Source organism: Ornithorhynchus anatinus, chromosome 8, assembly GCF_004115215.2.
Source record: "Ornithorhynchus anatinus isolate Pmale09 chromosome 8, mOrnAna1.pri.v4, whole genome shotgun sequence".
NCBI classification, from domain to species: domain Eukaryota; kingdom Metazoa; phylum Chordata; class Mammalia; order Monotremata; family Ornithorhynchidae; genus Ornithorhynchus; species Ornithorhynchus anatinus.
In genome coordinates this window covers 28680305-28694112 of record NC_041735.1, presented here as the reverse complement: position 1 = coordinate 28694112, position 13808 = coordinate 28680305, and the positions used below count along the sequence as shown (strand labels likewise).

The 13808-nt window shown below is 48.1% G+C and overlaps 1 protein-coding gene and 1 long non-coding RNA gene across 4 annotated transcripts in view; one reads left to right on the top strand and one right to left on the bottom strand.

Annotated features, from left to right (window-relative positions):
* LEO1 (LEO1 homolog, Paf1/RNA polymerase II complex component) overlaps positions 1-4751 on the top strand; it is a 37715-nt gene extending 32964 nt beyond the window's left edge. For 2 of the 3 annotated variants that reach the window (XM_029070944.2, XM_029070943.2), the window contains exon 12: positions 4586-4751. In XM_029070944.2, coding sequence (XP_028926777.1) covers positions 4586-4690 — 105 coding nt within the window. In that variant the 3' untranslated portion in view covers positions 4691-4751. The remainder of the gene's footprint in view (positions 1-4585) is intronic. The other variant, XM_029070945.2, reaches the window with a different exon arrangement.
* Positions 1847-13808, bottom strand: part of LOC114813803 — an 81507-nt gene continuing 69545 nt past the window's right edge. Inside the window, exon 3 of the long non-coding RNA XR_003761552.2 lies at positions 1847-2251. This is a non-coding gene — a long non-coding RNA (uncharacterized LOC114813803). The remainder of the gene's footprint in view (positions 2252-13808) is intronic.

Below are 13808 nucleotides of genomic sequence, written 5' to 3'. Positions count from 1 at the left end.
AGTCAGAAGCTGAACTTCCGTCTCTCAACAGCTTCTCCCATTTTCCTTTGAGACTTTGGAGATAGACGGTCTGAAGCGTCCTCTTCACTTCAGAAGTCAAAGATAGTCTCAGGAGTGCCGTGCTTTACTCTGGGAGCGTGCTCTGAAGTGAGGCTGATTTTATGCTGAAAGGGGAACTTGAGGCTCAGACCAGGAAAAAGCCCTGTGCAAGGGAAAAGCTCAGCAGAAGGGGCCGGTCAGTCAGTCAGTTGTATTTACTGAGTGCTTACTGTGTGTAGAACACTGTACTAAGTGCCTGGGAGAGTACAATACAGCAGATACATTCCTTGCCCACGACGAGCTTAGAGTCTATTAAGACGAGCTCACGGCGCGAAGCCGGATGCCTGTTCTGCTGCTGGTTGTCCCGGGGCTTGGGGCCGGCCGTGTTCCATCCCGTCCTGGCTCTCCCCGTTGCCCCGCGATCCCAACTCTCTGGGGGCAAAGATGGTCCTCCCAGGGAGCTTGGGGGCAGGTTTAACCCGGTGCCCGTCCCTCTTCCCTCGTCCTTCCCCTGTCACTGGCTGCCAGCTCTTTTCTATCCCAGAGTCTTGGCAGTGTTGCCGGGTGAGGCTAGGAGGCGGTGGAGAAGGGTCTAGTGGCTACAGGCCCAGGGTTTAATCATTTTACAGTTCCTGCCGTGCCTAATCCAACCTTCCTGCAATTTGAGCCAGTTTCCTTTTGTTCTGTGGTTCTCTGTGGAGCTGGAGAACAGCTGGTCGGCACCCTCACTAATATCCTGAAGACAGTTATTAAACCACCCTCCGTCTTTGAGACTAAATAGCTCCGTTTCGCTATCATTTCCTCATAGGCCCTGTTTTCCATTCGTTTCGTCTTTGTTGATGCTCTTCCCCGGAGCTTCACCGACTTCTTTCCCACCCCCTGAAAGTGAGGAAGTCGACACTGGCTTGCCTGACGCCGTGTAATAATAATAATAATGTTGGTATTTGTTAAGCGCTTACTATGTGCCGAGCACTGTTCTAAGCGCTGGGGTAGACACAGGGGAATCAGATTGTCCCACGTGGGGCTCACAGTCTTAATCCCCATTTTACAATGAGGGAACTGAGGCACGGAGAAGTTAAGTGACTTGCCCACAGTCACACAGCTGACAAGTGGCACAGCTGGGATTTGAACTCATGAGCCCTGACTCCAAAGCCCGTGCTCTTTCCACTGCGCCACGCTGTGTAGGGTAGAGGCATCATTTTGTAGCTTTTCCCTGTTCTTCTCATGGTCAGGAAGCCTGGGGTCCTAGTGGCTTTTAGTAGAAGCAGCGGCACCTCCCGGCGACTGAGGGGCAGCCTGTGGAGGCCCCGCTTAGCGAGTCCTGTCCCTGTTCTGGTGTCCCAGTGCTTGGGGCCGGGACGGGGGCAGGTTTGGGTTGGAGAATTCAGGCGGCGGAACTGGTATATACTGTGCCCGCAGGCCGCAGAACTGGGCAAAAAGCAGGAGGAGCCGGTGCCGGAGCTCGGGGAGCAGGCCGTGGGCCGGTAATTATAGTCCCCACACTTCCCTATCTGTGGACTTTGGGATGTTTACACCCCCCCCCACACACACACACACCTTCGTTTGGTTCCTGGCAGTTCTTACACCTTGGCTAGCCCATTAGTCTTGGTCCCTTTTGGATTCTTTCAAAGGACTAAGCATCCCCATCCCATATGCATCAGCAAGCCCAAGGCCTATCTATCCCTGGAGGACAACATTTCCCTCTTAGCACAGGAGTTCTGGTTCAGGGTTGGGTAAGACCTAGAGGCCCTGTGGGGTAGAGAAAAGACTGTCTAGACTGAAGATGAGGAGAGCCAGAAGCCTCGGATGAAACAATTCTAATTTAGCTTTATTACCACATACTGGTTGGTAAAGCTGCAGGTAGCCTTTTAGGTGGCTTTAGTAGATGCATACATTAATTAAGCACTAAGAGCCCTTAACTGTCAGAGCCCCACCGATGTGTCACTGAGTTGTTGTTTTTCTCTCCATAGTTTTTACCAAGGCCCTTTTAGAAACTTATTGATACCCCCTCTTTGCACTTAGTGTCTGTTTCCCTTGCTAAAGTGTAAGCTCCTTGAAGGCAGAGATTGTGGCCGTTCACTCTGTTGTACTTTCCCAAGCGTACAGTACACTGCTGTGTACACAAAAGATGCTCGACGAACACTCGAATAGAATCAGTAGGCATGATTCCTGTTCTTCGGGAGCTTACCGCCTAGTCGGGGAGAGGCATTACCTGTATCGGAGGAAGAGTAGAGTATATCAGTTCCCAAGTTTGTGAGTACTAACGTTCTTAGGTTTCATAAAAGTGCTAACACAGGAGTCGGGGGATGTAAAGTGCGGAGAAGAGGGATTCATTGGGGAAAGCCTCTGGAAGAGATATGACTTCAAAAGGGCTTTGAAGGCAGGGAGAGCGGTGGGCAGTCAGTCGTACCTGTTGAGCGCTTACTGTGTGCAGAGCACTGTACTAAGCGCTTGGGAGAGTACACTGTAACGACAGACACATTCCCTGCCCGTAACAAGCTTACAGTCTGGCATGAGGAGGTGAGCCGGGGAGGTATAAAACATGCAAGCTGGGATAAGGTGGGAGAAGAATGGTCAGGAGGAGGGAGAAAGATGATTGAGTGCCTTAATGCCAGCGGTCAGGCGTTACTGCTTGAAGTGGAGAGGAATGAGTGACCATTGGAGGTTTTTGAGGAGTGGGGAGATCCGGGTGCGAAACGTCATTTTAGAGAGACGACGCAGGCAGCGGAGTGGAGTAGAGAGGTGAGAGACCGGAGGCAGGGAGACCGGCAGCAAAGAGACTGATGCAAAAGTCAAGGCCCGGTCTGTGACAGGCACTTGGACCAGCATAGTGGGCTTTTGGGTGGAGAGGAAGAGGTGGAGTTTGAAAATGTTGAGAAAGCCCCGAGAGGATTTGGCAACCGAGTGAAATCTGGTGAGGGTGAAAGAGAGGGAAGAATCAAGGATAATGCCAAGGTCATCCACGTGGTAATAGAGGGAGGAGGAAATTTGGGGAGGAGAGGTGAGTTCAGTGTGGTACGTATTGAACTTCAGATGTCAGCAGCACATCCGTGTCCAGTTTCCCAGAAGCAGGAGGAAAGGTGATTGCAAAAGAGAGGACAGAGCTAAGAAGGAAGATTTAGCAGTGAGTCATCCTCAGAGAGGTGGTAGTTGAAGCTCTGGGGGGACAGGAGGGTGAGCTCCTCAAGGGAGTAAATTGAGAAGAGAGGAGGCCCCAGAGAGCTCTTTGAAGAACCCTATCGTTTAGATGTGAGGCAGAGGAAGAGCCAGCAAAAAAAAGACTGAGAAGCATCAGCCACAGAGCTAAAAAAAGGACCAGGAGGGGACTGTCCGTAAAACCAAGATTAGACGGTGTTTTCAGGAGAGGCCAGCGGTGATCCATCGCATCGAAGAGGAGGATTAAGGCCGAGGATTAGGTCTGTTAGGCTTGGCAAGGAAGAGGTCATTTCCCACTTTGAAGACAAGGGTCTCGGTGGAGACCGGATTTTTAGAGGGTCGAGAAAGGAGCCGGCGAGCGCATGCGACCCGCTCAGGCGTTTGGACATTGACGGGAAGAAGGAAGCGGGCCGACCGCTGGCTGGGGCGGTGAGGGCCAGGGACCTGGGGCCTTTAGGCGAGGGGAGGTTTGTGGGAGTGCTCCAAGCCTGAGGGGAAGGAGCCATATGAGAATGAGCAGTTTGGGGAGGGAAGAAGAGTGGGTCCAAGGAGTTATAGAAGACTCAGGAGCACATATGTCTGCTCTCTAGAGGCCTGCCTCTATTGGAAACATGCTTTCCGTCTGCCCGCCTCCAGACTTCGGGACATTCACTGAAAAGTGTTACTGTTTTTTTTTCTTGAGTCCTACCACGGTGGGTGATGGTTTTCAGGAGTTTTATTTCTCCTTTCTGTTGGTCAGTGAAATCCTGAACTATTACCAAAGACATATTTCTGGTGTTCATCATCTGCAGATTTCCTATTATATAATTTCCCTCTCAGCCACTTCCTAAATGGTGTTTATCTTTTTTTAGAGGGTTTCTTTCCCCTCTTTTACTTCATTGTTTGGCATAACGGAAGCCGGTACGGTCAAGTTAGTCACTGAATGAACAAACATCCTAGCAAAGAAAATATTCTCAAAATTCATGCAACAAAGGAAAAATTTCTAAATTAGGTCCCGTTTGTCAGGTTGTGTTTTTGTTTGTTTGTGTTTTGTTTTTTAATGGTAGGTTTGGAAGTCTCCGACCCTATTTATAAATTTCAGGGAGTCCAAAAAGGGAAGTTTTGGCCAAGCTTCTTTCCAGCCTAAGGTTCACCTCTGAAAGTTTGGATTCTTAGATTCTTCTTCTTAATACAACTTGGAAAAATCAAAAATTTAGTTATGAAGCTTTAGAGTAGAAAAATTCCCAATGGGTAACCTAGACCCGTCATTTTTAATATTATGAAAATCGTAAACAGAATTATTTGGGATTTGAGGGCACCTTTGAATGTTTGAGATGATATGGGTTTTGATAGGTTTCAGCAAAAGTAAATCCAAATTTTAATTGTTTGAAATATTTTTCTCCCCCTGAAGGAAGGAGAACCTTCTGGAAAAAGGAAAGCGGAGGATGATGATAAAGCAAGTAAAAAGCACAAGAAGTATGTGATCAGTGATGAAGAGGAGGAGGAAGATGATTAAATATGAGAAAGCTTTGTATACATTACTGTACAGTTATTTTACAATAAAGGTGTAAACATAATGATGTGATTTCGTTTAAATGAATCGATATGCTCTGGGTAATTCTAGTGCAGATAAACCATTTTGAAAAGCGGGGCTGCGGGTTTTTCCTAAATCAGATGTTTTTTCCACGGGAAGTTAATGTGGAAAACCTAGCACTGGATCTCAAAAGAGAGATTGTCACTAGGTTTGGGTCAAAATGAGTTTATTTTGAACACTAGGTTTGGGTCAAAATGGGTTTATTTTGAAAAGCGGGGACTGATTATGCAGAGGTGGCCACCAGCTTCAGAGGACCTATCGCATGGTGTCTGATGTCTTTCCCCGTGACCCGAAGGGAGGAATTGAGGTTGTATTCACTTCTCCTCTGCTACAGTTCCCCTTTCCCTAATATATTTTAATGTCTTTCCCGCCTTTAATGTCTTTCCCACCTCATAGCCTGTGAGCTCCTCGTAGGCGGGGATCCCGGCTACTTTCCTAAGTGCTTAGTAGAGTGCTCTGCCCACAGTAAGTGCTCAATAAATACCATTGAGGGCTTGATTGATCGAAGCACTAAATTTGTAAATCCAAAAGTTGGAATACCTTAGGAAATCGGTCGTTCTCCCTGTTCAGGTCCACTGCAGAAGTACAAGGGACAGGGTACAGACACCACCCCTGGACAGGATGGGGGTAAGGACCCACTAGGCATCATCAGAATGACGGAAGATGATGCGGGGGCGGTCCAACAACCCCAAGCTGAATGGGAGTTGGCAGAGGAGGTCTATTATTTCAAGTGCCAACCTTCCCCTAGGATGGTGGACGGGAGGAATCTGACAGGTGGGAGCTAGGAAATAATCCTTCTGGACTCTGCTTTAGGGTAACCCTTATTAGAGGGGCCATTCTCCGCTTTGGGGTCATTGCCTTTTTAAAGACTGTGGAGAAACCAGAGTGGATGGTAAGAAGGTAGGGTCCTTTGAGGCAAGGTTCGAGGAATTAGTCTGTGAAAAATGACCAACTAATAGTCTTGGATAGTCGATTCGTTCACCTATGTGGAGGCAATTTCCTAACTGCCAAGCGGTGAGGTAAATACAAGCCACTCATTTAAGACACAGTCCCTGTTCCTCATAGAGCTCACAGGAGGGGAAACAGGTATTGAATCCCCACTGCACAGATGAGGAAACTGAGACACAGTCACCCCACAGGTAAGTAGTAGAGCTGGGATTAGAAGCCAGGGCTTCGACTCTCGGGCCTGAGCTGGGAGAGGGTTGGTCTATAGTTCCTCAAGGAGTCCCTCCCAATTCTCTGAATTCTGTGAATCTACAATTTATAAATTGTAGGAAATGCAGAAAGGGAAGTTTTGGAGAAGGACAGGAACTTGTATTCCCTTTGAGTCTAAAGTTAACCCCTGAATGTTCGGATTTTTCCATTCTTTTTTTTTTTAAAAAATCTATAACAGTGATTTTTTTTAGAGCAAAAAAGTTCCTTAGCCCTCTCTAGTGCTATACAGACAACAGAATTTGAAGGATGGAGCAAATGATGCAAGATAAATGGAAATGGCTACAGCCAAAGTCTTACGGATGCTCGGATTTGTTCATTACTTGCGTAGTTGGCCACGTAACCTGAAACGTTTATCCTTTTATAAGAAACATCATTGCTGGGAAAGGTTAGAGACGGGTGGTTAGGTTAGAATATCTGGGTAGGGAACTGGCCCTTCTACCCTTCCACTTTAACCTCTCAATTCAAACGTAGGGCCAAAAACAAACAGCAGTTCCCTTTCTCTTCGTCTTTCATCCAACTTGAAAGATTTCAAGTTGGATGAGTGGATCCTAAAATTGATTTAGCTTGACTTTTTTGAGAGCTGAGCTCTAAACTTTTAAACGTCATCTGTAAGGAGCAGAAAGATGCTTGTCGCTAGGGTGAGAACAGAAAAGGACTAGAGAAACAGAGATGTAAGATTGTCTCCATTTCCCCCCTCTCACTAACACAACACTCACATGGGCCCTTTGATGTTTACTCAGATACGGGCCCATTCTCACACCCATTCATAAAAGATTCAAATTCTCGGGCATGGTGGGAGTAACCGATGATAATAATTATAGTATGCGTTAAGCGCTTCTAATGCTGTTCTAAGCACCGGGGGATTGTCCCACATGGGGCTCCCCGTCTAAGTAGGTGGGAGAGCAGGTGCAGGATTCCTATTTTACAGATGAGGAACTCGAGGCCCAGCGAAGTGACTTGCCCAAGGTCACGCAGTACCTAAGTGGTCGAGTTAGGATTAGAACCCGGGTCCTCCGACTCTCAGGTTTCGTGAAATGGATGTGTGGCCAGCATGGCAGTGGCCGGCTCCGATTTCACGAACTTGCTATCGCTGATCCCCCACTCACTCTCTTCTCCGCCCCTGGGATCAAGCCCAAAGATTCTCGCAGGGGTCAGGGCCAAGGGGGCCGTAGAGGGAAGGGAAAAGAAAGCCAGTAAGTGGACGATGAGGTAGCCGAGGTCGAGGTACAGTGAGGAGGTGCGAAGTGCGAACGCTGGACTGCAGGAGCTCGGTGAAGGGGAAAGTCGATCGGAAGGTTTAAAGCCGACGGCAAGGCGTTTCCGTTTGATGTGGGGTTGTACGGGCAGCAACTGGAGGTTTTTGAGGAGCGGGGAGGCATCGACTGAGCAGTTATTTAGAAAAGTGTTTCGGGCAGCAAAAGAGAAGGATTGGAGAAGGGAGAGACGGAAGGCAGGGAGGCCAGGGAGGAGGCTGTGGCATTAGTAAGGTGGGATATGACAAAGGGTTGGGTGGAGAAGAAGGAACAGATTCTGGAGATGTGAAAGAACTGACAGGATATGGTGACAGGCTGACGGAGAGAGATGAATGGGGATGATAATGTTGGTATTTGTTAAGCGCTTACTATGTGCAGAGCACTGTTCTAAGCGCTGGGGAGATACAGGGTCATCGGGTTGTCCTACGCGAGGCTCACAGTTAATCCCCATTTTACAGATGAGGTCACTGAGGCACAGAGAAAGTAAGTGACTTGCCCACAGTCACACAGCTGACAAGTGGCAGAGCCGGGATTCGAACCCATGACCTCTGACTCCCAAGACCGGGCTCTTTCCGCTGAGCCACGCATAAAGCCTACAGGTTACAGGCTTGTGAGAGAGGCAGGGTAATATACTGTGAGAAATGTTGGGGAGGATGGGGTTTGAGTGGGAAGATGAGCTCTGGTTTGGAACTCTGCAAAATCCTCCAATGGCTGCCCATCCATCTTGGCATCAAAGAGAAACTCCTTAACCTTGGGTTTGAGGCCCACAATCTGTCGGCGCTCTCTCTGCTACCTAACCTCTCTCCTCTCCCACTAGAACCCAGCTCGCACACTTCACTATCGACCCCTTACTCATATCCTCCCACCTGCCTGGAGTAACAATAATAATAGTGGTATTTGTTAAGCACTTACTATGTACAAAGCACTGTTCTAAGCGCTGGGGGGATGCAAGGTGATCAGACTGTCCCACTTGGGGCTCACAGTTTTAATCCCCATTTTACAGATGAGATCACTGAGGCACAGAAAAGTTAAGTGACTGCCCAAAGTCACCCAGCTGGCAAGTGGCGGAGCCGGGAGTAGAACCCGCGACTTCTTTCCCCTTCCTATCCGACAACCACACTCCTCACCTTCACAGCCTTACTAAAAGCACATCTTCAAGTAGCCTTCCCTGAATAGGATTAGACTATAATCCCGTCAAAGGGCAGGGACTGTCTCTATCTGTTACCAATTTGTCCATTCCAAGCACTTAGTGCAGTGCTCTGCACATAGTAAGCGCTCAATAAATACTACTGAATGAATAACCTCATTTTCCCTTTCTTTCCTCCCTGCTGCCTTGCTGATATGCTTAGGTTTGTACATTTTAAGCAGTTTCTTACTCACAGCACTTGGGTAGAGAGTCTTATATTCTGCTGTAACCCCTATTTGTAATTGATTTTGTTGTCTGACCCCTCCCCCCCCAACTAGATTGTAAATTCCTAGAGAGTGGGAATCTTGTCTAACAACTCTATTGTATTGTCCCAATTATTCAATTCATTCAATAGTATCTATTGAGCGCTTACTATGTGCAGAGCACTGTACTAAGCACTTGGAATGTACAATTCGGCAACAGATAGAGACAATCCCTGCCCAATGACAGTCTAATCAATCACTAGAACAGTGCTTGGCTCATAGTAAGCGCTTAGCGGGTGCCATTATTATTACAGTGATGATGATGATGATGGTATTTGTTAAGTGCTTACTAAGTGCCACGCACCATTCTAAGCACTGGGGGGATACAAGATTATCAGGTTGTCCCAGGTGGGGCTCATTGTCTTAATCCCCATTTTAATAATAATAATGTTGGTATTTGTTAAGCGCTTACTATGTGCAGAGCACTGTTCTAGGCGCTGGGGTGGATAGAGGGTAATCAGGTTGTCCCACGTGAGGCTCACAGTCTTCATCCCCATTTTACAGATGAGGTAACTGAGGCACAGAGAAGTGAAGTGACTTGCCCACAGTCACACAGCTGACAAGTGGCAGAGCAGGGATTCGAACCCATGACCTCTGACTCCCAAGCCCGGGCTCTTTCCACTGAGCCACGCTGCTTCCCAGTGAACAGATGAGGTAACCGAGGCCCAGAGAAGTTAAGTGATTTGCCCAAAGTCACACAGCTGGCAAGCGGCGGAGCCGGGAGTAGAACCCGCGACCTCTGACTCCCAAACCCGGGTTCTTTCCACTAAACCAACAGTGCTCTACATATATCAAGTGCTTAATAAGTATCATAGATTCACACAGTCCATTTTGAAGCACCCCTTTTGGCGAGAGTGACCTTTTCCAACATTGTCTCAGGAGTATCTTCGATGGGTTGGGCCAGAACGCTTTTGGTTTAATGAAGTGGAATCTGCTCCTGTCTCCCAAGCCCGCGACCTTGGTGTCATCCTTGTCTCCGCTCTCTCATTCACCCCTCACATCCAATCCGTCACCAAAACCTGCCAGTCTCACCGTCACATCGCCAAGATCCGCCCTCTCCTCTCCATCCAAACCGCCACCGTGTTAGTACAATCACTCATCCTATCCCGACTGGATTACTGCCGCAACCTCCTTTCTGATCTCCCATCTTCCTGCCTCTCCCAGCTTCAGTCTATACTTCACTCTCCTGCCCGGATTATCTTTCTCCAGAAACGCTCCGGGCCTGTCACTCCCCTCCTCAAAAATCTCTGGTGGTTGCCTATCAACCTTCATATGAAGGTCCTCACTCTAGGCTTCAAGGCTCTCCATCACCTTGCCCCTTTCTACCTCTCCTCCCTTCTCTCTTTCTACCGCCCACCTCGCACGCTCCGCTCCTCTGCCGCCCACCTCCTCACCGTCCCTCGGTCTCGCCTATCCCGCCGTCGACCCCTGGGTCACGTCCTCCCGCGGTCCCGGAACGCCCTCCCTCCTCACCTCCGCCAAACCGATTCTCTTTCCCTCTTCAAAACCCTACTTAAAAATCACCTCCTCCAAGAGGCGTTCCCAGACTGAGCTCCTCGTCCCCCTCTACTCCCTCTGCCATCCCCCCTTTACCTCTCCGCAGCTAAAGCCTCATTTTCCCCTTTTCCCTCTGCTCCTCCACCTCTCCCTTCCCATCCCCACAGCACTGTACCCGTCCGCTCAACTGTATATATTTTCGTTACCCTATTTATTTTGTTAATGAATTGTACATCGCCTCGATTCTATTTAGTTGCCATTGTTTTTACGAGATGTTCTTCCCCTTGACGCTGTTTAGTGCCATTGTTCTTGTCTGTCCGTCTCCCCCGATTAGACTGTAAGCCCGTCAAACGGCAGGGACCGTCTCTATCTGTTGCCGACTTGTTCATCCCAAGCGCTTAGTACAGTGCTCTGCACATAGTAAGCGCTCAAATACTATTGAATGAATGAATGAATGAAGCAAAATCTCCTCACTGTTGGCTTCAAAGCTCTCCATCACCTGGCCCCCTCCTACCTCACTTCCCTTCTCTCATTCATTTATTCATTCGATCATATTTATTGAGCACTTACTGGGTGCAGAGCACTGTATTAAGTACTTGGAAAGTACAACTCAGCAACAGATAGAGACAATCCCTACCCAACTACGGGCTCACAGTCCTCCAGCCCAGCCCGCACACTCTGCTCCTCTGCCATTAACCTCCTCACTGTGCCTCGTTCTCACCTGTCCCGCTGTCGACCCCTGGCCCACGTCCTACCACTGATTTGGAATGCCCTCCCTCCTCACCTCCGCTAAACTAACTCTCTTCCCCCCTTCAAAGCCCTACTGAAGGCTCACCTCCTCCAGGAGGCCTTCCCAGACTGAGCCCCCTTCCCCTCTGCTCCTCCTCCCCTCCCCATCGCCCCGACTCCATCCCTCTGCTCAACCCCCTTCCCCTCCCCATAGCACTTGTGTATATTAGTACATATTTATTATTCTATTTATTAAAGCTGTGTATATATAATTCTATTTATCTATTTTGATGCTATTGATGCCTCTCTACTTGTTTTGTCTTGTTGTTTGTCTCCCCGCTTCTAGACTATGAGCTCGTTATAGGACACACAACAGGCATGTGGCAGAGTCAGGATTATTATTAATAACAATAATAATAATGATGGTAATTGTTGAGCACTTACTATGTGCCAAGCACCATTCTAAGCTTTTAGAGAGCCATTGGAGAGCTTTGAAGCCAACAGTGAGGAGTTTTTGCTTGATTCGAAGGTTGATAGGCAACCACTGGAGATTTTTGAGGAGGGAAGTGACATGCCCAGAGCGTTTCTGTAGAAAGATAATCATTCTAAACACTGGGGTAGACACAGGTAATCAGGTTGTCCCACATGGGGCTTACAGTCTTAATCCTCATTTTACAGATGAGGGAACTGAGGCACAGAGGAGTTAAGTGACTTGCCCAAGGTCACACAGCAGACAAATGGCGGAGCCAGAATTAGAACCCATAACTTCTGACTCCTAAGCCCGGGCTCTTTCCACTAAGCCACGCTGCTTCAATAATGATGGTATTTGTTAAGCGCTTACTAGGTGCCCAGCACTGTTCTAAGCACTGGGGGATATGCAAGGTAATCAGGGTGTCCCAGTTCTCGGATTAGAACCCAGGTCCTCTTACTCCCAGGTCCATAATCTTTCCCCTGGGCGGCTGCTCCTCAACTATAGGCACGATGTGATTACAGATGCTGCAAATCTGTCGCTCTACTGCTGTCTGTGTAGCCGCAGATTTTTTTCCTTACTATTAATCAATTAATCAATGGTATTTATTGAGAGCTTCCCCTCTAGAGGATGATCAGCAGAGTATTATTCACATTTCCTGAGGACCCACTTGGTGAGATGTACTTTAAAAAAAAAAAGTAATATTGATAATGTTCCTTTTTAGGCACTTACTATGTGCTGAGCACTTTACTAAGGGCTGGGGCAGATACTATATGCTCAATGCCTTAGCCCGGCTGATCATGGGAAACAGACAGCCACAGTTGAAGAGCTCTGGATCTTTTTCCCACTGACTTGAATTTTGCTGGTTTGACTAAGCTATACCTTCTTCCACCTTGTCAATCAGTGGAAAGAGCCCAGGCTTGGAAGTCAGAGGTCATGGGCTCGAATCCCTGCTCTGCCACTTGTCAGCTGTGTGACTTTGGGCAAGTCACTTCACTTCTCTGTGCCTCAGTTATCTCATCTGTAAAGTGGGGATTAATTGTGAGTCTCACGTGGGACAACCTGATTACCCTGGATCTCCCCCAGCGCTTAGAACAGTGCTCTGCACATAGTAAGAGCTTAACAAATATCAACGTTATTAGTATTATTATTATTACCGCCTCGGTGGAATTGTACTTTCCCAAGCACTTAATACAGTGCTCTGCACCCAGTAAGTGCTCAGTAAATCCCACTGATTGATTGATTTGCTGGTCGAGAGATACCCAGCTGCCCACTTCCTCCACTTCCTCTCTGGCTGGCACTGATGGAGCCTTCCAAGTCATATTTCTTAACTGCGTTCAATTTGTCTTAGGCAATAATCACGTCTCGTCTGATTGCCTAGGCGACGGCCACCGCCTTGGCATTTTCCAAGCAAGATCTACTGTATTGGGGGCAAATAAAATACAATGAGGAGTTAAGAGAAGAGGCTTCGATTGCCTGCCGTCTCTTTCCATGCCTGATTTCCAGTTGAGTCTCCTAAATGGTGATTTCAGAGTTGTAATGGATAGTGTTAGAAATGGGTCATCGTCTCCTTTGAGGAGGAGTGAACTACAGCCCATTGGGCTGTAGGAATAAATAACCAGGGGAATAAATACCCCCACCCCCTGTCAGTGAGCAGCGGGCCCAACTGGCCTAATCAGCTCTTGGAACTACTGTCTCCAGGGGCTGGCTCCAAAAGTGGGGAAGCCTTTTTAAAGCGAAAATGCTACATTAGCTAATCGATCTGCTTTTCAAATTCCCCTCTCTCCTCCCTGAACCTGTGGGTTAATTCGTCCCCAGTTTTCCCCCTGACCTCTGGGGGAAGCCTTCTATACAGAAGCAAGACGGTAAGAGAAGCAGCGAGGCTTTCTGGATAAATCGCGGCCCTGGGAGTCAGAAGGACCTGGGTTCTAATCCCAGCTCCGCCACCTGTCTGCTGTGTGACCTTGGGTGAGTCATTTCACTTCTCTGGGCCTCAGTTACCTCATCTGTAAAATGGGGATTAGGACTGTGAGCCCCATGCGGGACAGGGACTATGTCCAACCCAATTAACTTAGTGGAAAGAGCAGGGGGTTGGAAGTCAGAGGTCACGGGTTCTAATCCCGGCTCCGCCACTTGGCAGCTCTGTGACTTTGGTCGAGTCGCTTAACTTCTCTGTACCTCAGTTTCCTCAGCTGTAAATTGGGGATGAAGACTGTGAGCCCCATTTGGGACAACCTGATAACCTTGTATCCACCCCAGCGCTAACAGTGCTTGGCACATAGTAAGCGCTTAACAAATACCATCATTATGATTATTTATTACCTACCCCAGTGCTTAGATCAGTGCTTGGCATATAGTCTGTGGTTAATACGTACCGTAATTATTATTATTAACCTGCTACTGCAAGTTATTTTCTTAGTCTGGGCCC